This window comes from Syngnathoides biaculeatus, chromosome 9 (assembly GCF_019802595.1).
Source record: "Syngnathoides biaculeatus isolate LvHL_M chromosome 9, ASM1980259v1, whole genome shotgun sequence".
Lineage (NCBI taxonomy): Eukaryota > Metazoa > Chordata > Actinopteri > Syngnathiformes > Syngnathidae > Syngnathoides > Syngnathoides biaculeatus.
In genome coordinates this window covers 16,647,975-16,669,807 of record NC_084648.1, presented here as the reverse complement: position 1 = coordinate 16,669,807, position 21,833 = coordinate 16,647,975, and the positions used below count along the sequence as shown (strand labels likewise).

Here is a 21,833-nt window from a genome sequence, read left to right as displayed (position 1 = left end):
TGACTTGGAACTGAACTTTTAAGTGCTGTAAAAAAAAATGTGCGACTTGCGAGTTTTGCTCCCCACCTGTCCATTTTCTTCGACTTGTCTGGGGTCAGTTTGCGGGGGTAGCAGCTGCATTGGTTGGTCTCACAGTTCTGAGGAGTGGGGTTCAAATTCCCACCCCCCCCGCCACCGTGGAGTTTGCATGTTCTACCCGTGGCTGCAAGGGTTTTCTCCAGACCCTCCCGTTTCCTCCCACATCTCAAAAACATCCACCCGTTGATCCATTTTCTTAGCTGCTTATCCTCGCAAGGGTCGCGGGGAGCGCTGGTTCCTATCCCAGGCGTACACCCCGAACTGGTTGTCATCGCAGGACACGTGCAGACGGTCGCACTCACAATCACACCTAGGGGCAATTTAGAGTGTCCATTTAATGCTGCATGTTTTCGGGGGGGGTGGGAGGAAACCGGAGTGCCCACAGAAAACCCACGTAGGCATGCGGAGAAAATGCAAAGTCCATAGAGGTTTGAAATCCTGTCCTCAGAACTGACTCGGCTGACCCACCGTGCCGCCATCCCAAAACCATGCAACATTAATTGGACACTAAATTGTAAGTGTGACTTGTTTGTCTCAATGTGCCCTGTGTTTGGCTGGGAACCATTTCAGGCTGTACCCCACCTCCTGCCCGTTGACAGCTGGGATAGGTCCGTCACCCTTGTGAGGATAAGTGGCACAAAAAAGTGAGGGGGGGGAATTGGTTCATATGGTAAGTATATTAATATGACTTTCAGTTCTTTAAATTCTAAGGTAGTTTAAAATCGATTTTATTGTTGGACATTTTTTAGACAGTGTACAATAATTTCCCAGATTTTGTCCATATGCAGTACCACTAATTGAAGCATTTTCAAATTATTTCATGACGTGCATCTTTTGTAAAGGATCAACGCACACGTTTGAGCAAAGAAAGCTGGTTAAGTGGTGAGCAATATAGTAATATTAATTCAAGTTGAAAAAGTAATAGAATTATCTGACACCTTTGCTCAACGTGATGCTTTGTAAAACCAAAGTTAACGTTTACGTCCACGATGACAAAACGCTTGAAAAATAATCCATCTTAGATCGCACGTGAAAATGTACGGAAGCGTAAAAAAAAAAAAAAAAAAGGTCACGTTTCACATAATTATGAGAACAGTAGTCACGAAATGTAACTACAAAACAGATTTTTGGTGAAATTGAACTAACAAGTAATGACAGGTTCTGTATGAACGTGGCAAATAAACAGCTTTGTGTATTTTGTAAACAGCTTGCAAATACCGTCATTTCGGTACTTCTAGAAGTGCCCCACTGGACGTCTCGCTAGTCCAGGATCTCAATCTTGTCAACAATTTTCCAAGTCCTGCATGATCCAGTCCCCTGATGCACTGTTGCAGAGAACGCAAGCTTTGATTCTCAGCTACGGACTCTGAAGTTTGTTGGTGATGATCCACTGAAGATGGAATGTAGCTACAGAATCACCTGCGTCTAGAATGCTGAATGTTGCTGTACTTAATGCGGGAACAGCGACCGACGGGATGGCCGGCTCGTCTTCTTCAAAATGCCGGCTTGCCAGAGGTGCTCCGAACCTTTGAGCACTATTCCTGCCATTCATCCTTCAGTTCATCCTTCCCTTTCTGACCTCTTTTCCCAATTTCACATCCTTTCCTTCTTTTTCATGCCTGATCTTCTCTTCCATCTTTCTTTCCTTCCCTTTTCATCCACCCACCTTTCCTTCAGTTCATCCTTCCCTTTCTGAACTTTTGAGCACCATTCCTGCCATTCATCCTTTCTGCCTTGCAACCTTTTGTCTTTTCTTCCATTGCTGTATTCGCCCTCTCTTTTCTTGATTTCACATTTTTCCCCATGATCCTTTCCTTCTTTTCATGCCTGATCGTCTCTTCCATCCTTCATTTCTTCCATCTTTCCTTCCTTCCCTTTTAATCCACCCATCTTTCCTTTCTTCATCCTTCACTTTCTGAACTTTGGAGCACCATTCCATCGTTCATTTTTTCCATCTTTCCTTCCTTCTCATCCACCCGTTGTTCCTTGAGTTCATTCTTCCCTTTCTGAACTTTTGAGCACCATTCATCCTTTCTTCCTGCCTTGCACCCTTAACCCTTATCTTCTCTCCTTCCATCTTTCCTTCCCTTTTCATCCACCCATCGTTCCTTGAGTTCATTCTTCCCTTTCTGAACTTTTCAGCACCATTAATCCTTTCTTCCTGCCTTGCACCCTTAACCTTTATCTTCTCTTCCATCCTTCATTTCTTCCATCTTTCCTTCCTTCCCATCCACCCATCTTTCCTTTAGTTCATCCTTTCTTCCTGCCTTGCACCCTTTAGCCTTTTCTCTTCATTCCTTCCCTTTCTGAACTCTCGAGCACCATTCATCCTTTCTACCTGCCTTGCACCCTTAACCCTTATCTTCTCTTCCATCCTTCATTTCTTCATCTTTCCTTCCTTCCCATCCACCCATCTTTCCTTTAGTTCATCCTTTCTTCCTGCCTTGCACCCTTTCTTCCTGCCTTATCTTCCATCCTTCTCATCCACCCGCCGTTCCTTGAGTTCAGCCTTCCCTTTCTGAACTTTTGAGCACCATTCCTGCCATTCATCATTTCTTGCACCCTTGCGTCTTTTCTTCCATTGCTGTATTCGCAAGGTCTTTTCCCATCATCCTTATCTTCTCTTCCATCCCGTTTTCATTCCTTCCTACCTCCCATTTCATCAGCCTCCTTTTTTCTCCATCTATTTCACATTCGATTTTCTCCATCCTTTTAGTTCAGACTTCCACCCTTCTTTCCTCACTATCTTCTCTCCCTTCAGTCCTCGTATTGTTTTTCAGTTCCAGTTTCCATCCTACCTTTATTTCTTCAGTCTTTCCCGGCTACCATCCATCCATTTTATTCGCCTTTGAGCGTATCCCATCAATTGGTCAATTTAGAGTGTCCTATTAATGTTGCATGTTTTTGGTATATGGTGGACGTCACGCATGGTCCCACCCACCTACTTCTGTCGACCACTGTGCATAAAAGACTTTTGCGGCTTTGTGGGTCAGTGGGTCTAATATTTGCTCTTTAAACCAGGGGTTGTGGGCTCGCATCCCACTGGGGCCTCTACTACCTGAGAATTATTGTGTCGTTCACTTAGTACCCCTTTTGGTCTTTGCCGCAAATCCAACCATTCTCTTTGCATTTAGATTTAAATCGTCTGTTATCAACCGCACGGATCATCAAAACGTTTTTTTTTAAATGACTTTTATTTTTGCATTTCTTGTTAATTACAAAGTGTGTGTACCTTTGCCACCTCTGCGGACTTCGGTGAATAAATAAAGACGCTTTAACGTTCGTAACTTCAAAATGTTTCTACCCAGGCACCCACATTTCTTCATGTTGTAGTCTGGAATCCTACTTTTACAATATTCAATACTTAGAAAACGAAACGCATGTTTAAAAATAGCCACCGATTACACGTTACATTTTTCAAACATTTTTAACATAATTCTGTGAAACGTTACGCATAATTATGTGAATCGTCTTGTGATTGTAAATTTAAATGCAACTACACCAACCAATTTAAAATGTGTAATTGTTGACAATTTTAGGATTATTATTATTATTATTTTTTTTTTTTGCAGTATGACGTTTAAGGTTCTGTTGGTTCGGCAGCGGATGGGACGAGGTGTCATCGGAACTTTTCAATGGGCGCCCTGCGTAATGTCAAAGCAATGCAAACGCAAACGAAGTTTTTTTTTTGTGATGTCACGGAAAATAAACGTTTGTCATTTGGGATTTTTTTTTTGTAACCATTTTTGACAGTTATGGGAGCGGGTGTCAAGCGTCCGACGTGTTCGTCCGCTTTGGATGACAACTTCCGGGCTAGCAAGCAAGCTTAGTGGTGGCCGGAGTTTAAGGAGATTTTCATGCCTTGAATCGGCTTCCTGCTCTTTTCAGGTAACTCGTTCCATTATTCGCTCCACGCTAATATAATGACACGTATCCGCTTGATACCGAACATTATAACCGTTTAGAAACATTCCTGAAATGAAATGAGAACAAGAAAAGTTACCAGGGAAAAGAGGTTAGCTTAACCGGCGACTCGCCGCTGTCACCTCCTGACAGCTGAAACAAACAACACTTTTTTTTTTAAGGACTTTTGTACTTCACTCCTGCGAGTCATGTTCAAACATGAATGTGATCCATTTGAATTGGATGACAGTGAAATGTCACCACCATGTCATAATGATGACGTATATCGGTCCAGGAGGCTTGCATTTTCCTTGTGTTGTCGAATGTTCATTGATGTTATCATGGCCATCACTTGCCATAATTCTGACATTATGTTAACGTATAGCCATTAATCAATTTTGCATACCGCTTTAACACTTATCCTCACTCGGGTCGCGGGCGTGCTGGACTGTATCCGAGCTCCATCTTCGGGCGAGAGGCGGGAGACACTCTGAATTGGTCGCCAGGCCGGCAATCGCAAATGATAACGTGCATATAAAATAGTTAGTATAATACGCTAAACTTGAAAATATATCAAATTAAATCTTGTAAATTAAAAGGTTGAAGGTTTCAAAGTAGGATTTTAAAACCAGTATCAAGTCCAGGTGTGAGTTTGTAGGTGGTTTTGACCTGGTGGAACCCCGAAATTGACGGCGAGTTCCTCCCTCCCTCACATCCTTGTATTTGTTATCTTTCTTCTGTCCTACCTAGCTACTTTTGATTCATCATTCCTCCTCTATCATTCCTATACTTTATTCCTCACTTACTCATTTCCTTCTGTGCTTCCTCCTCTTCCGGCCAACCTCCATCCCTTTTTGTCTTTGTCCATACTTCTCCATCTGTCATATATCCTTGGGGTGAATTTACCCTTCAATCCCTCTTTCTGTATTCTTTCTTCCTTTCTTAATCCATAGCTTTCTTACATCCACGGAAAGCTACGTCCTTGCCCCCCTTGTTTCATCTTTCCTTCATCCTTCCATCATCACTTGCTTGTTTCTCCCTATCTTCCATCCGGACCTCCTTTCATACCATGCTTGTGTCTTACCTCAAACTTAACATCTGTACATTCTTCCAACTTTCCAGTCATCATCCTTCCATTTTCCCTTCTTTTCATATAGCTTTGATTTCTTCCTGGTTTCCTTTTTTAGTCCTTCCTTCCTCAAGTTCTAGTCAATTAAAAAACTGTATACAGTCAACCCAACTCCAAGTTACATTTACGATCCAGGACATGACCTATTCTAAAATACCCCTGAAATGTTTTTACAACATTTACAGTACCTAGTATCTTTTAGAGTTTTTAAACACACTTTTAAAGCACAACAAATACACAAAAGTAAACTGCGATGTAGTGGAGGAGATATACTTTAAACAGTTTTAAAACAACCCAAACACACAAAGTGAACTGCAATGTAGCGGTTTACTGTACCTGTGTTTGTTTGTTCGTGTACATATGTGTGTGTGTGTGTGTGTGTATACAGTCATATTCAAAAATAACGGCACAAAGTAATTAAGATTTATTTTTACTCCGCTACAGGCTGCTGTGATGTCATCAGAGTCCAAGCCCCCAGCTCCCAGCCCGGGAGACATGTACAAGGGCTGGCTCTTCAAATGGACCAACTACATTAAAGGTTACCAGAGACGCTGGTTTGTCCTCAGTAATGGACTCCTCTCATATTATCGGTATGAATGAAGTGTCATTTGCTGTGTAACTTGAAACTAAGTCACGTGACATCAGGAGTGTTTTTACAGGCAACAGAATTGTCGGGGAGGTTGTTTACATATCAAACTGCAGCGCTATTACGGCCCGTTTTTCTTTTAACAAGATTAAAGTTGCTATTCTCTGAGAATTTGTGTAATTGAACGCAATGTCACAAAAATAAAAACCACATATACATTTATGTCGCACGAATAATGTCATAATGTGAAAAGAATGGCATCAGAAAATTCTGAGACAAAGTCACGTAACATTATGAGATGTTAAAATCATGTGTAGTAACATTAAGTGAAAAAATGCTTTTAAAAATTTAAAATTAAGAGAAAAATGCAATGTTGTGAGAAAAAAACCATGATTAAAAATGTGATATGATGAGAAAAATGAGCTAATTTTTTTCTAAAAGGAAGATGTAAAAAAATATAATATGTGTGACACATTTGTCACAGTGCTACAAAGAAAGCTTTTTTCTTCTTTCCGATGAGAAGTAATGTTACAACGACAAAATAATAACGGTATGAGACATTCACAGGACGCAGGCCGAGATGGGCCACACGTGTCGCGGCACCATCAACCTGGCGACGGCCAACATCGTCGTGGAGGACTCGTGCAACTTCATCATCTCCAACGGGGGCGCGCAGACCTACCACCTGAAAGCTAACTCGGAGGTGGAGCGCCAACGCTGGATCACCGCCCTGGAGCTTGCCAAGGCAAAGGCCTTTCCCATCCAGGATCTATCCGGTGAGTGAAAATGTCCTCTTTTTTTTTTTTTTCACGTCGCATTTTCCTTGATTGTCTTCATCACCGTCATTGACAGATGAATCAGCGGATGAAGCATCTGAAGCACCCCCTTCTTCGGGGCAGGGGGGCGGCCGCAACGTTGAAATCCAGTCTACGTTGCGCACGCTCAGCAGCAAAGTGGAGGATCTTAACACTTGCAATGACCTCATTGTCAAGCATGGATCAGCTCTGCAAAGGTAGCGTAAACCCGAGGTCATCAAGATGGACCATCCATCCATCCATCCATTTTCTTAGTAGCTTATCCTCACAAGGGTCACGGGAGTGCTGGAGCTTATCCCAGGTGTCAACGGGCAGGAGGCGGGGGACAACACTTTACCCACCCGCCCAAATTATGTTTTTACATTATTTTTGGCAAAAGCTTGTATTGAACATCCACAACTTTTGGCATTTACAGTACAGTAGTAGTTGTAGTTACCTTAACCCGTGCTGACAGCTTCAATAGAAATATAATGCATTATTTTGATTACAAGCGAAATTTATTTTACTAGGATGAATTTGCTTTTTTAAAATATATTACAAATTAAATAATGACATTCTGCACATTTAATTTTACATTAACTAAAGAGAATGAAGTTGTATATTATGAGAAAAAAAAGTTTTGAAAAGGTTTATTGGATAGAATACAATAATCATACATAAAATATTACAAAGACAAGACTCATGTGAATTTTGAGTGCATAAAGAAAGTACTCCTAAAAAGTGGAGGCCTTGCAGGGAAAATGTTGCACATTTATATTAAGTTGTAACTCTATGAGAATAAAATATTACAAGACCTAAAGTGACTTGAACAAAGCCATATTTTTGAAAGACAAAAAATCACAAAGTTCGTAGAAAAAAAATTGTATCACAAGAAAAAAAATGTAAATCTGTGAGAAAGTCATAAATTTATGAGAGCAAAGTTCTAATACAGTCTTATAGAAAGACGTAGCCTGACCAGAATTAAATCGTAATGGTGCAAGTGTGCAATAAAAAAATGCTAAAGTTGTAATTGTACAAGAAAAAAAGTTTGCTGCAAAAAATGTCATAACACTACCTAAATAAGTACAGGATCAAACGGACATAATGGAACTAAAATAAACTCAAAATGTTTCAAGAAAAAAAATTACAACTTGGTTACAAGAAACTCTAAAAAAAAAAAAAAAACCTCACAGTTATAAGAAATCATTTTAAAAACTATTACTCTGTAGTATATTTCCAGAAGAGTATTATTTTTAAATAAATATATGAGATTAGTCAAAAAAGCAATACCTTAATGATATTAAGTTGTTGTGTTCTAACAATAAACTCGCACCGTTTCAAGGTACAAGTTGTGATGTCACAAGAATGGTCGTAGCATTATGAGAAAAATGTTAGAGCGGAAAAAATGTTTATTTAACAGCGGAGTGATGCTTGAGCTGACTTATTCCTCAAACAGATCTTTGTCAGAACTGGAGGGGATTCATGCAGCAGTGGACATGGGTGAGAAGATCAGACAGGTCACGGAGAGGGCCACGCTCTTCCGAATCACCTCCAACGCAATGATCAACGTAAGTCGCGGCCCGCCGGGAAAACGCCTTGACGTCATCACCGGCTGATTGGTTCGCCGTGCGTAGGCGTGCCAAGACTTCCTGTCCATGGCCCAGAACCACAGTAAGCGCTGGCAGAAGGCCTTGCAGCTGGAGAGAGCGCAGAGGATCCGCTTGGAGGACACTCTGGAACAACTGGCCAAGCAGCACAACCACCTGGAGAGAGCTTTCAGGGGAGCCACCGTGCTTTTGCCGTCGTACAGCAACATGGATTTAGGAAGCAAAGGTATGCTTCACATTCCCTTCTTAAAGGTCAAGGGTCATGCCTATAGATATTGTAATGAAAAATGCATATAACGAAAAAAAATAAATCTGAGCGGAGGGCGCGTCATCCATGCGCAAAGTTGCGGAAGTCTCATTCGACATCCGAGTGGTAGCCATATTGCCTGCATCCTCTGTTCATTACGTCACACCGTACGTCACAAACACGCTGTGCCACCTACTATGGGACACGGAAGCGCTTTTCAAAAAAAGAGAACATCTCACAATCGAGCGAAGCAATATTATCCTATCGTTTCATTTCTAGCCTTATTTAGATGATATGCGTATCACTTCTAACTAAAAACAGACTCCCAAAGAGTATGTATGAGCCGTGCTCGGCGCTGACGAGTACATCGACACGTTTAGAACCCCTGACTTACGTGCGCGGATCTTTCGTTACATTCTGAGAGGATTACGTCCCCCTCCCCCCTCCCCCCCAAAATATTTTTTTTAATAGCTGTATACACATCTACCTGTCATTTAGAACCCACAAAGCTCCCGTACTTTGCACCCGTGCAATTCATTTCTTACGACGAACTGGGTCTTTGAAAAGTATGAAGAATGAATCCATCCTCCCGAGTGTTCGAACAATAACCAGTAATACAACGAGCCGGCATTTTGGCTAACACAAAGGAACAACGAGCTACCTTCCCGGAGGTAAAACTAGTATAAACAGACGAGACCGCTTGAGTGGGCATCTGCTACTCACGTCACTTCCTGGTTCTTGTCGAAAACAAATCCCTTGAGAGGATTTTCTTGGTGGGAGTGACAAAAAGCCTTATAGTTCAAAATCATGTTTTGTGGTGAAAACCGGCTGCCATTTTTTCATTAATAACATACTAAAAATCATGCATTTCATGACAGTGGACCTTTAAAGGACTCAGAATGTCCGGATGGCCTACACTTCACTGACAAGTTCTTTCTAAGCATCCTTTGCGTCAGAAAATGAATCTGGCAATCATTTGGAATCATATTGATTTATTTGGGAGCAATTGGTATATTGCCTTGGGAACACCCCTTTTGCATTCCCAAAATTGATACGTCACCATGTCTTGGTGTGATGTCATCGACAGAACTGGTGAACTAAATTGCTGCCAAACCAGTGTGCGCAATTTACACGACGCTAAGTTGTATCAGGCTATCTCGTGCTAACAGCATAAAATACACTGCATATAAAACTGACTAAACTCACGTAACCTCCTGAGCTGCAGGCTTTGTGGTTGCATTCCGATGGTTAATGCATCCTAAACTATCCGCAGGAGACAGAAGGTAGTTGGTAGTTTGAAGCCATTTTGCTATCATGGTTTCCACAGAGTCCCATGGACACAACTTGTCAGAAGACAGGCAGGAGCTTTTTGGGCACTGGTCTTAAAGACACTCTATGAATTGAGCGCTGTCACTAAAGATCTTTGTTAGTAATTTATTTTATTTATGTCAAACTTCCAGTACTAAAAAAAACAAAAAACAAATTACATGTACGTGCATGCTATTTTTTACATCAGAACACCTCTGTATGTACCTGGTTTTGGTACTTGGTGCAACACTAGTTATGTGTTCTTCTGAAACTCTTTGTCAAAAGTCTCAGTCATGAGTGAGTCAGTAAATAAAACAATGCACTCAAAGCGTGTGGAAGGGGGAAATGAATCTGCAAAAATGGAGACTTTTAATATACAGTGTGTGACATTTTGACATCAAACTTTTTTTTCCCACAGATTGAGGTAATGGGCAGCTTTTTACCACACTTCATATCCTTTAAACGTTCAAGAGAGTTTATAGAGTTGTTCTCAGGCTATTTTTATCACACTAAATCGGTTAATGCATAAAAAAAAGGCTGGAGTGATGCAAGACCGAAAGTATTGATTTTTGAAGCACCCAGGAATACATACTAGAACGCAGTAAACTGGTTTCCTGTGCAATATCGAAGCAGATTTTATGTTATGTGGAGATGGCGTCTTCAGTAGACATGTGGTCATTCCAATATGTCATGAGCACCAATGTTTTATGTTTATGCAACTATATCCTCCCCTCTCACATTGTGTCATGTGTTCCTCGACATTTTGCTTCAGGTGGAATGACTGGGAAGGGGGATGCCAGCGACGAGGATGATGACAACGAGTTCTTCGATGCCATGGAGGACCCGGCAGAGTTCATCACCATCCCCGCTGACCCCAAATATCACAGGTCACCCGAGCACGAGCGTTCTAATGAGCGTAGAGCTACGGCAAGGATTCAGTGCTTGTAAACAGATGAGTGAACAATTTGGCATAATAGTTTTTCTTTCCTACAGGAGATCTGGCAGCAGTGTAAGCAGGCTGAGCAATGAGACCGGCTTGGACGATCAGTCGGTAAACGTGTGTTCATTTTATTGCTCTATAAAGGAAACATAGTATTTCCAAATGTACTTTACAAGGATTTTCTTTCTCAGTTCCCCGGTGTCTTAATGACTTTCTGAAATCAAAATATACAAAGAAAATTGAATTGCAGCACACTCAACAGCCACGTCATGCTCTAGTTGAAATCACTTGATTTTTTTTTTTTTTTTTTCGAAGTTCTGCTGTATTCTATGGGGCCAAAGAACTTTTGCTACCACAGCGATCAGGGCGGAGTTAGGGTGTTGCGACTAGGCAAGCGGCTACTGGTCATTAGATCATTTCACGCTCAATAAAAAAAGCTAGGGGGACACGGTGGATCAGCTGGAAAGCGTTGGCCTCACAGTTCTGAGGTCCCGGGTTCAATCCCGGACCCGCCTGTGTGGCGTTTGCATGTTCTCCCCGAGCCTGCGTGGGTTTCCTCTGGGAACTCCCGTTTCCTCCCACATCCCAAATACATGCAACATTAATTGGACACTCTAAATTGCCCCTACGTGTGATTGTGAGTGCGGCTGTTTGTCTCGATGTTCCATGCGATTGGCTGGCAATCAGTTCAGGGTGTACCCCACCTCCGACCATTTGACAGCTGGGATCGGCTCCAGCACTCCCGCGACCCTTGTGAGGATAAGTGGCTAAGAAAATGGATGAATGGATTAAAGAAACTAAGTTGAAATGGGTCAATTGTAGAATACATTATATCGTATTTTCTTTAGATTTTTTTTATCTTCACATATGTTTACAATACATTTGGAAAGTGTTTAACTTTTAATTTTAAGTGTTTCAATACGTTTAAATATGTTTAATGCTTTCATTGAAAAATTAATACAGGTCTGTGACAGATTTTCAACTATTTTGTCTGGAATGTATCAGCACAATAAACGGGTTCACTCTACCCCTCTCCCGTATTGTAACTAAGTTTTCCTTCTCCTCCTGTTTCAGTTTGATGACCTTTCACTGGCCTCCAGTCCCGAGTCCCCACAACCCCTGGAGCTGGAGCCTGTCAAGCAGCGACGGACACGCATCCCGGAAAAGCCCAACTACTACCTCAACCTGTGGAGCATCATGAAAAATTGCATTGGAAAGGAGCTCTCCAAGATACCGATGCCCGTGAGGAAGCTGCCACGCAAAAGCGCCGCCGGCCGCCTGAACATTGTAACGCCAAAACCTCCCTCATCTCCCTCTCCTCTAGGTGAACTTTAACGAGCCTCTGTCAATGCTGCAACGGCTGTCAGAGGACCTGGAGTACTACGAGCTGCTGGACAGGGGGGCCAAGTGTCAGAGCTCCCTGGAGCAGATGTGCTACGTGGCCGCCTTCACCGTGTCGTCCTACTCCACCACCGTTCACCGCACCGGCAAGCCCTTCAACCCTCTGCTGGGGGAAACCTTCGAGCTGGATCGCCTGCGAGAGTGTGGCTACCGCTCACTTTGCGAGCAGGTAGAAACTACAATACAAGCACCTAAAACGTTGACTTTTTGAATATACAGGAAAGTTGGAGTTGCGATTTGCCTCATTGGAGTCGATCCCAGCTATCTTTAGGCAGGAGCCTGCGTACACCCAAACTGGTTCCCAGCCAATCGCAAACAACCATTCACACTCAAATTCACACTGAAGGGAAATTTAGAGTCTCCGTTTAATGCATGTTTTTGGGATGTGGGAGGATTATTGGACAATTTAGTCAATTTAAACTGCATAAATTTATTTAAGTCTCTGCACCATTTGCACAGCGGTCACCGCAACAGACCAACCAACTTTTCAAAGTTACAGAGAATACCCGGTTCTCGAACGTCTCCGTTCTCGAACAAATCGGTTCTCGAACAAAAATCGGTACTTGAACGACTGCGACAAAACCTGGAAATAACACTACGCGCGCGGCCCGACCAGCTGACCCACAACGCGGGTTGTTGTTGTGAATTCGAACGCACTACCAAAAAACCCCAAAATAACAAAACACACGCGGCCCGACCACCTCATCCTCGATGCGCGTTGTTATTGTGAATTCGAACGCACTGCAAAAAACCCGGAAATAACATAACGCACGGCCCGATCAGCTGGCCCGCAACGCGCTTTGTTGTGAATTCCCACACCGCCGAAAAACTCAGAAATAACATAACGCGCGCCCCCGACCAGCTGACCCTCGACGTGCTTCGTTGTGAATTCCCACGCCGCAGAAAAAAACCCGGAAATATCATAACGCGCTCGGCCCGATCAGCTGACCCACGACGCGCTTTGTTATTATTTGCTAACGCAGTCTCTGTACCCAGACATGGGAAATATCAATTTGATTTTCGAACAAATCTCTTCTCGAATCGACTCCTGGAATGGATTGTGGTCGAAAACCAAGGTTGTACTGTACCAGATGACTCGGCAGGGATCATTTTGCACAAAAAAGTGCGTTGCCGTGGCGTTGGTAACTTTTTTTTTTTTTTGCTCAGTAAGTGAGTTTTTATGCCTCAAAAGTAGTTTGTCAATTGACTGTCGTACCTGTAACCCGAAACGAATTCCTTTTTTTTTTTACATACTTGCCAAATAAAAATGATTCTGATAATTTTTTTGCCCTTCCTCTTTGTTCTCTCAGGTGAGCCACCACCCGCCTGCAGCAGCCCACCATGCCACGTCTGAAAAAGGCTGGATCCTAAGACAAGAAATTACCTTAGCCAGCAAGTTCCGAGGAAAATATTTGTCTATCATTCCCTTGGGTGGGTATTCCTTATTACAGGATTATGCTACATCTGCATTTCTGAACTAATATAAATGCAACTCATCTGTCTTCCTCAGGTTCAATCCAGTGTATATTTGACAAGAGCGGCAACCATTACTCTTGGAAGAAAGTCACCACCACAGTGCACAATATAATTGTGGGCAAGTTATGGATTGATCAGGTACAATGATGACATAATCTGAAGGTAATTTTGTCATGTTCTTTTAACTATTTGAACAATGAAGTTTTTTTTTTCAGTCAGGGGAGATTGATGTGGTCAACCACAAGACGGGCGATCGATGCCACCTTAAATTCACTCCATATAGTTACTTCTCCAGAGATGTGCCAAGAAAGGTGAGTTTGTGTATTATGGCCATAAATATATGCACACTACTTGATGTTCATTACCTCTCCCAAAAGAAGCTCTAATAATTTTTCCAATATCTGCCTGGATTTTGTCCTGGGATGGATTGGTCACAATTTACACACTGAGAACATCTTACTTAACAAAAATGTGGTGCAAATTTAATTCAAAATAAAATTTATTTATTTTATTTTATTTGATTATATTTCATTGTGATTTCAATAATCATAATAAATGCAAATGTAAATAATCAGAGTAGATATTTGTAAATCTAAATTAAAAAAAACATTTATAAATAACCATGTAAATTGCAAATTATGATCTGAGTAAAATATAATATTTCATTATTTAATTAAATATAAATATTGAAATTGAAATAGGCAGCAAAAAATAAAAAATTGCTCCCAGGCGGCACGGTGGAGCAACTGGTTAGAGCATTGGCCTCGCAGTTCTGAGAACCAGGGTTCATTCCCGGCCCCGCCTGGGTGGAGTTGGCATGTTCTCCCCGTGCCTGCGTGGTTTTCTCCAGGCACTCCGGTTTCCTTCCACATCCCAAAAACGGGCAACATTAATTGGACACTCTAAATTGCCCCTCGGTGTGATTGGGAGTGTGACTGTTTACTGTCTTTGTGTCCTGCGTTTGGCTGGCAACCAGTTCCGCAACCCTCGTGAGGATAAGCAGCAAAGAAAATGGATCAATAGAAATGAAAATATAAAATTGCCGATTTTTGAAAATTCAATTTTAACATCTTGCAAGATAAAAGTTTGATTTTCTTTTAAAAAAATAAAAATTTCACTTGCAAATCTGATTAAATTGTGAATGTGAAAATCCTGATTTATTTTTATTATAAATCAGATTAAATTACATAAAATGAACAATCTGATTAAATTTATTTTAGTAAAATCATCCTAACCTAAATTAACATTTAAATTACAAAAGGAAATGCCGCAAAATAATTTATTGACTTAACAAATCTCAATTTAAAAGTTTTATTAGATTAAAATTTAAAAAATGCATAGTTGAATATATGGTGGGAGACGTCAGCTATCAATTTTTGTTTTTAATACCTATTATTTATAACGCGAGAATCACATCATTCGGATAAATATTCACCCACTAAAACGGGAAAATTGATATGTGCTGTATTTGCAAGGGTAGGAATATCTGAATCAGATTAAATGCTTGTTTATAATGACACTCCGCTTTTCTTCTGGCAGGTGACGGGCGTGGTGATGGACAAAGACGGAAAGGCACATTACGTGCTGTCCGGGACATGGGACGAGAAGATGGACTTCTCTAGGATCATGCAGAGCAGCAAGAGCGAAAACGGCACTGAGGGCAAACAGAGGACGGTCTACCAGACCCTCAAAGCCAAGGAAATATGGAGAAAGAACCCCTTACCGTACGCAGTACTCCAATCCTCGCGAATAATTAGATGAAGTAAATGTTTGAGATGTTTTTTTTTTTTTTGTTTTTTTTTTTTGTAGAGAGGGCGCAGAGAGCATGTACTACTTCTCATCACTGGCGTTGACCCTCAACGAACCTGAGGACGGGGTGGCACCGACGGACAGCAGGCGGCGGCCCGACCAACGTCTGATGGAGGAGGGCCAATGGGACCAGGCCAATGCCGAGAAGCAGCGGTTAGAGGAGAAGCAACGGACGGTTCGTCGGGAAAGGGAACGAGAGGTCGTCAAAGCAGCCAACACACCTGAGGAAGGTAATAATCCGTGTTGACAGATACTCAGCCAATAGGATGATTATCTGACGTTGTCTTATTTGGCCAATCAGAAAAATAGAACTCAGTCACTGTGACTTGACGAGCGCGTATGTGCCCGCATGCCATCGTGCTTGCAAATCTGCACAGTCGAGCACAAAAAAAATTTGTTGCGAGTAGAAAGACATAGATATTGAAAGATGTCGCTTATTCTGTGTAGTCTTGACTAATGTTCCCTGCAAGCTGTGCCACTGTCGCAGACTCTCAGCGCACATGAAAACTGATCCAGCACAGTGAACTAGAACCTGACATTTTTTTTTTTTTTTTTTTTTTTTTTTAACGGAAGCACACGGGTCTCCTAACAGTTTACCTGACACCGCCCCCTCCGCTCTTAAAGGGGTACACTCATAATTACAAAAAGAACCCACATCCGCAACTTTATATTTTCGGGCATGACTGGTGGACCACACCTGTAACTCTATATCTGCGGGGATGACTGACCACACCTGTACATTTTTCAAATATGAGTGACTGAAGACTCAATGCTGTGTGTGCGCGCCATTCATGCCAAACAACAACATGGGGGGCAGAGGACCAGAAAAGAGCTGGCTTTTAGGTCCGACATACACAAAGGGACACAAACGAATGCAAAAATCAGTCTATGGCAGGGATCATAAAAGTTTTTGTTTTATTTTCCATTCATTGTACATGTATTTCTTTGCCGGTCAACAACGTGATAAAGCAGGGGACATAAACGTAGTGCTCTACCCCTCAAGGACCCGATGAGTAGCCTGTGGGTCTGTTTTAAAAATACTTCACCAGTGAGATGTGTCAATTCTTTTTCTGTGTTGCCATTCTCAAAAAGAACAATTGGATTTTGGATTGGTCAGTATTTTATCGCAGGAGCAAACCATAGTGGGAACAACAATGACTAGATTTATGCCCAAATAAGTTCTGATCAATTTTGCTTTTCCAGAGGTGTGTATCAAACTAGTACGCTTTTATACTAATCAGTACCGTAGAAGTAGCTCTTGGTTTTTAAGAGGTCATTAACCCGTTAGATGCTTATGTGTAATCAGCTAGAACGACAAGGTGAAGATGCATGCATGTGTGTGTGTGCTGTGTTGTGTTGTCTTTGTACATTTTCTCTGCTTGTCTGTGTGCCTTCACAAAGCCTCAACCCAGGATCCAAACAGTGGCTCACCTTTGGAAAGCAAGTACAATGCTCATTTTCATGCATTAGGCCTATGATTCCCAAAGTGTGGTATGCGGGCTTCCTGTAGTGGTTCTCAGTCTGTGATGTGTCATTCCAAACACCCATCTTGTTTCTATGTGATTAGGTAATAGTAATGCTATGCAACAATCTTGTATTTTCTGTGTTGTCATCTTGCAGACTTACTGTTTAAATACTTAAAATTAGTGCAAGGTAGCATTTTATCCGCCAACAATGAATATAGATAGCTGTCTTTGTAGGTAGTAGCTGTTGTGCCGAAAGTGTTATAATGTCAGCCATTATGGCATCGGCTACTTGAAAAGCTTGAGGTGGTACTCGGTTTAAAAAAAATTGACAACTACCTGCTTCAGGCTTGAGGAAAAATGCATTTTTGTGTTTGCGTGCGTGTAATTGTCATTACTCACTTGAGTCATTTGCATTCTAGCTGACGCTGACGAGACCGGAACTGAACCGAGTGAGGTTTCAGATGAAAGCAAGTATCGCCACACAAACTCAGTGTACAATTATTTATTGGTGTTATTGGGAATATGTCGTTACATATTACCACGCCATTTTCTTTTAGATCACTTTCTTCTTACTGTATTTTCCACACTATGAGGTGCACCTTCAATGAATGGCCCATTTGAAGACTTTTTTTTCATATATAAGGCGCACCACATTATAACGCGCATAGAATAGATGCTACAGTAGAGGCTGGCTTTACCTTATCCATCCATTAGATGGAGTTGCACTAAAGGCTCAATATTCAATCTTGACCCATATATAAGGTGCACCGGATTATAAGGCGCACCACATTATAACGCGCATAGAATAGATGCTACAGTAGAGGCCGGGGTTACATTATGCATCCATTAGATGGAGTTGCACTAAAGGCTCAATATTCAATATTGACCCATATATAAGGCGCACCGAATTATAAGGCGCACCGTCAGCTTTTGAAAAAATTAAAAGCTTTTAGATGGGCCTTATAGTGCGGAAAATACGTTATTTTGTTTTGTGGTCTTAACCTGTGAACAACGTAAGTGGGGTAGGGTTTGGCTTTCAAATTAGAATTACCGGCCTGGGTTAAGGTTTCAAGCCAGCATTAGTATTTTAAGTTTCAAGTCTGGTTTAGGGTTTCGAACAAGATTTGGGACAAGCTTGGGGTGTCAAACCAGGCTTTGGGTTAGAAGTTGGGCTTTGGAATTAGGATTTCAAGAAAGGGTTTGGGTTGCCACAATTGGGTTTCAAATTAAGGTTTGGAGACAAGAGAAGGGTTTCAAACAGTGAGTGGTGGTTCAAATTCGGGTTTCAAATCTAAGTTAGGATTTCAAGTAGGGTTCAAGAAAATGTGTGGGGTGCTAATTTCCATTTTAAATTTGGGTCAGGGTTTCAAATGCGGGTGTCGAGACAGCCTTACTGTATGGTTTCAAATTAGACATAGTTAGGGTTTCAATCCAAGGTTAAGAAATTGAATTCATGGTTTCATACAAAGGTTAGGGTTTCAAGGTTTTAGGCTTGGGCTTTAAAATTGGGGTTTCAACCATTGTTCGAGGTTTTAGATTAAGGTTTCAAGAGAAGCCCAGGGTTTCGAACAAAGGTTGGAGTTTTAAAGTGGGGTTTCAAGACAGGCTTGTTGTTGTACGTGAGGTTTCAAGCAAGGATTTGGGTTTTAAATAATACTTTGAAGACGGAGTTAGGGTTTTAATCAAGACACTTGCTGTCATTTCACATGAAGTCTTAAAATTTTGCGCAGCACATTTGAAAGATAGATTAGCATTGTGTAGCATGTAGCGTAGCGTGGTAGTGTTTAGTGACAGCTGATGATTTCATGAAAGATTTTTGTGTGGTGATGTTCAGCTGACACAGAGGATTCTCCTAAACCTCACACTCCTCCTCGCCCCGTCACATGCAAGTAGCCTCCTGACACTCTCAATATAGATATACTAGAGTAGCACATGTTAGCGTTCTAAGTATTTTCATGCTCTTCTCAGCCCAAGACAGTGAAATTTCTTGTGGTGCTACAGCCAAAAGTAAGTATTGTAACAGGCCATCTTTGTTTTTTTTAAGTTTCATGTTCATTTATAATGCCTGGTACTGGAGAAATATATATTGATGATGACACTAATAGCTCATGAGAGTTTATTTAAGCGCTGATATCGAGCGATTTCCCTTGTGTTTTGAAAATCATTCGCAATACAATGAAGATAAAGTATTTCAAATAGTATTATGGAATAATTTGCATTTTTTTAATTGGGTTCACTATATTTTCTTCAGGTGATAATACATTTTAGTGATGCAGGAATTACAATTAACAGGAAATTGGAGGAACAAGGGTGGTCTAGTATTGTTTTCCGGAACTGTACACGCAAAAATTTGACTTTGTGCTGTTGCACTGCATCCTGGGACTTGTAGTATCGGCAGTCTGGGTGACATTTGGATTTCAAAACAAAAGCTGAATACGAGACAAAAGTATGGAAGTAAATTAGTGCCACCAGGATTTGAATTTGAAATGTAAAGTGATCACATTTTAAATAGTTGCCACAATTCGCTGTCGAAAATTCACCGTCTGTGCCACCAGGCAAGGTTACTTCAGGTCAGAACCGAACAGCCAGCCAATCGCATTTATGCTTTTTAGAATGGCATGTCACGTGACTAACAAAGCGTAACTGCGATTGGCTGGCTGTTCGGTTCTGACAGCGAATTGTAGCCATTTGAATTTCAGACAGCGAATTGTGGCAACTATTCAAATTGTGATCACTTTACATTTCAAATTCAAATCCTTGTGGCACTGATTTACTTCCACAAAAAAATATAAATTCCAGCTTTTATTTAATGGTATTTACATCTCGATGTGTTTTAATGACTCAGGATGGAGCACTTTTTGTTTGAACCCAACTCACTTTTCAAATGAGCACAAGTATTGGAACGTGGCGTGGGTGTTTGTAGTTGCTCAGGTGTTACCGCTTTAAAGAGTAATTGCTTTAATGTTGTTTTTTTTTTTGACTTTGGGTTTCACCTATGAAAACTGCATTTACTATTATGCAAACATGAAGAGCAGATGTGTATGGGAGAAACTGAAGCCATTTTGAAGCTGAGAGAAGAGGGGAACTCGGTCAGACCTATTGCACAAACATTAGCCATCCATCCATTTTCTTAGCTGCTTATCCTCACGAGGGTCAAGGCTAGTTCTGGAGCCTATCTATTGATTGGGATCCTCTTCTTACATCTTCCAGCTGCCCATCCGGACAGATACCAGGCGCAGTGGTTCGAAAAGGTGGACGACCCCACGTCAGGAGAGACCTTGCACGTCTACAAGGGGGGCTACTGGGAGACCAAGGACAGCGGCGGCAGCTGGGACGTCTGCCCTGACATCTTCGGACCCTAGGCTGGAAAATAAGAACAAAAATGAAAGCCAAGTGGAGATGTCGACAGAATTTTTTCGTTAGTTTTATTTATTTTTGTTTTTTTTTTAGTGCACAAAAATAAATTAATCATATGAGCAAATAAACACAATATTGCTCTGATAAGAAAAGGAAAATAATCATAGTTGTTGAGGAACTTTATCCTGGAATGAAAATTTCCTAATATTATGAGAAAAAATATGACAAAGAGAAAAGTATCTAATTTTATGAGCAAAACAATGTAATATGATGAGAATATTTTTTATATTACAAGGGGGAAAATATTTATGTAAAAATGTTTTCATGACAAAAAAAATTATGAGCATAAAATTCATTCATTCAATTCTTTTTTCAAAGTCAAAATCTTATTACAACATTGAATTTTAATTTTGTGAGAAGCGACTTTTATAGGTGAAAATGTTAATATTGCAGGACAATGCTGTAATGTGAAAATAAAGTCAAAATATTACAAATTATTAATTTTAAAATGTGAAAAATAAGTTACAATTTTACGAGTAAAACAAATTACCCATTATTGATTTTAGAGAAAGCTTTTACAAGTAAAAATGTTAAAATTACAAGAATGTAAAAAAAAAAACTAAGGTCATAGTAATGTTTCAACCTAAAGGCATCTGAATAAAATCATAATTTTACAATAGTTTTTATGATATTCAATCTTTGTGAACAATATGAGGAAATCTAAAATATACAAATAATTAAATCATGTATAATTCAGGAAAAAAATCATTTTAATGCGACCATGAAAATAAATATTATTAATTATTATTAATAATCACCATTTGATGAGGAAAAAAAAAATTCCAAAAATAAGTTTGGGCACAGTAGCGTGACTGGTGAGAGCTTCTGCCTCACACAGTTCTAAGGAATGGGGTTCAATCCTGTGTGGGGTTTGCATGTTCTTCCCGTGCCTGTGTGGGTTTTCTCAGGGCACTACGGTTTCCTCCCACACCCCAAAAACACATTTATCAGGGACTCTAAATTTCCCGTCAGTTTGATTATGACTGCGAATGGATATTTGTATCCATGTGCCCTGCGATTTGGCTGGTAACCAGTTTAGGGTCTACCCCACCTTCTGGCCGACGACAGCTAGCTCTTGTGAGGATAAGCAATTCAGAAAATGGATGGAAAATAAGTTTGTAACTTGACATGAAAAAACATGTATGTTCACATGCTGTTATTGTGTATTATGCAAAGCAAAACAAAACACGAAAAAACGTTTTTCCCGTTGGAATTGGTGTAAAGTCAGTTCCTGTTTTCAGGGTCAATCTGTTGCCATCCTAAACCTACTCAAGAGGATAATTTATGCTTTTGTACAGTATAGTACTGTACATCCTTCGCTACAGACTGAAGGACTTGGCACTGTATGAGATTCATGTGGTTTTTTTTGTACTATTTAAGTGTACTTACTTTCTGTTACCAATGTGAACAATATTCATTTGGTGTGAAGTCCTTATTTCCCTTTTTACATGCTATAGTATATCCTTTATTTATTTTCGGACATATGCAGTGGCGCGTTGACAAAGTAAAACACCGGCCGAATGATGGCTCGTATCTCAAAAAAACTCGTACGTTGGGTCACTCACATCTCAGGGTGCCACTGTTTATAGCCTACACGTCCCTTTTCCCCCAACATTCTCTCCCCACAATCTTGTTTGAATTAACTGTGTTTATTTTTTAATTTCTTCTGTAA

General features: G+C 40.8%; 1 protein-coding gene across 2 annotated transcripts; it reads left to right on the top strand.

Moving 5' to 3' along the window:
* Positions 1-3,657: 3,657 nt before the first annotated feature.
* LOC133506500 (oxysterol-binding protein 1-like) lies at positions 3,658-20,452 on the top strand. 2 transcript variants are annotated; one of them, XM_061830709.1, is made up of 17 exons: positions 3,658-3,726; positions 3,832-3,966; positions 5,555-5,700; positions 6,264-6,472; positions 6,549-6,708; positions 7,947-8,058; positions 8,125-8,323; positions 10,425-10,539; positions 10,646-10,703; positions 11,667-11,834; positions 11,917-12,162; positions 13,304-13,424; positions 13,504-13,607; positions 13,685-13,780; positions 15,009-15,193; positions 15,279-15,508; positions 19,955-20,452. In XM_061830709.1, exons 1-17 carry the CDS (start codon positions 3,685-3,687, stop codon positions 20,104-20,106), a joined length of 2,478 nt encoding a protein of 825 aa, XP_061686693.1. In that variant the 5' UTR covers positions 3,658-3,684; the 3' UTR covers positions 20,107-20,452. The 2 variants fall into 2 exon arrangements, with proteins under 2 accessions (XP_061686693.1, XP_061686692.1); XM_061830708.1 differs by having other exon boundaries at positions 10,646-10,709.
* Positions 20,453-21,833: the final 1,381 nt, after the last annotated feature.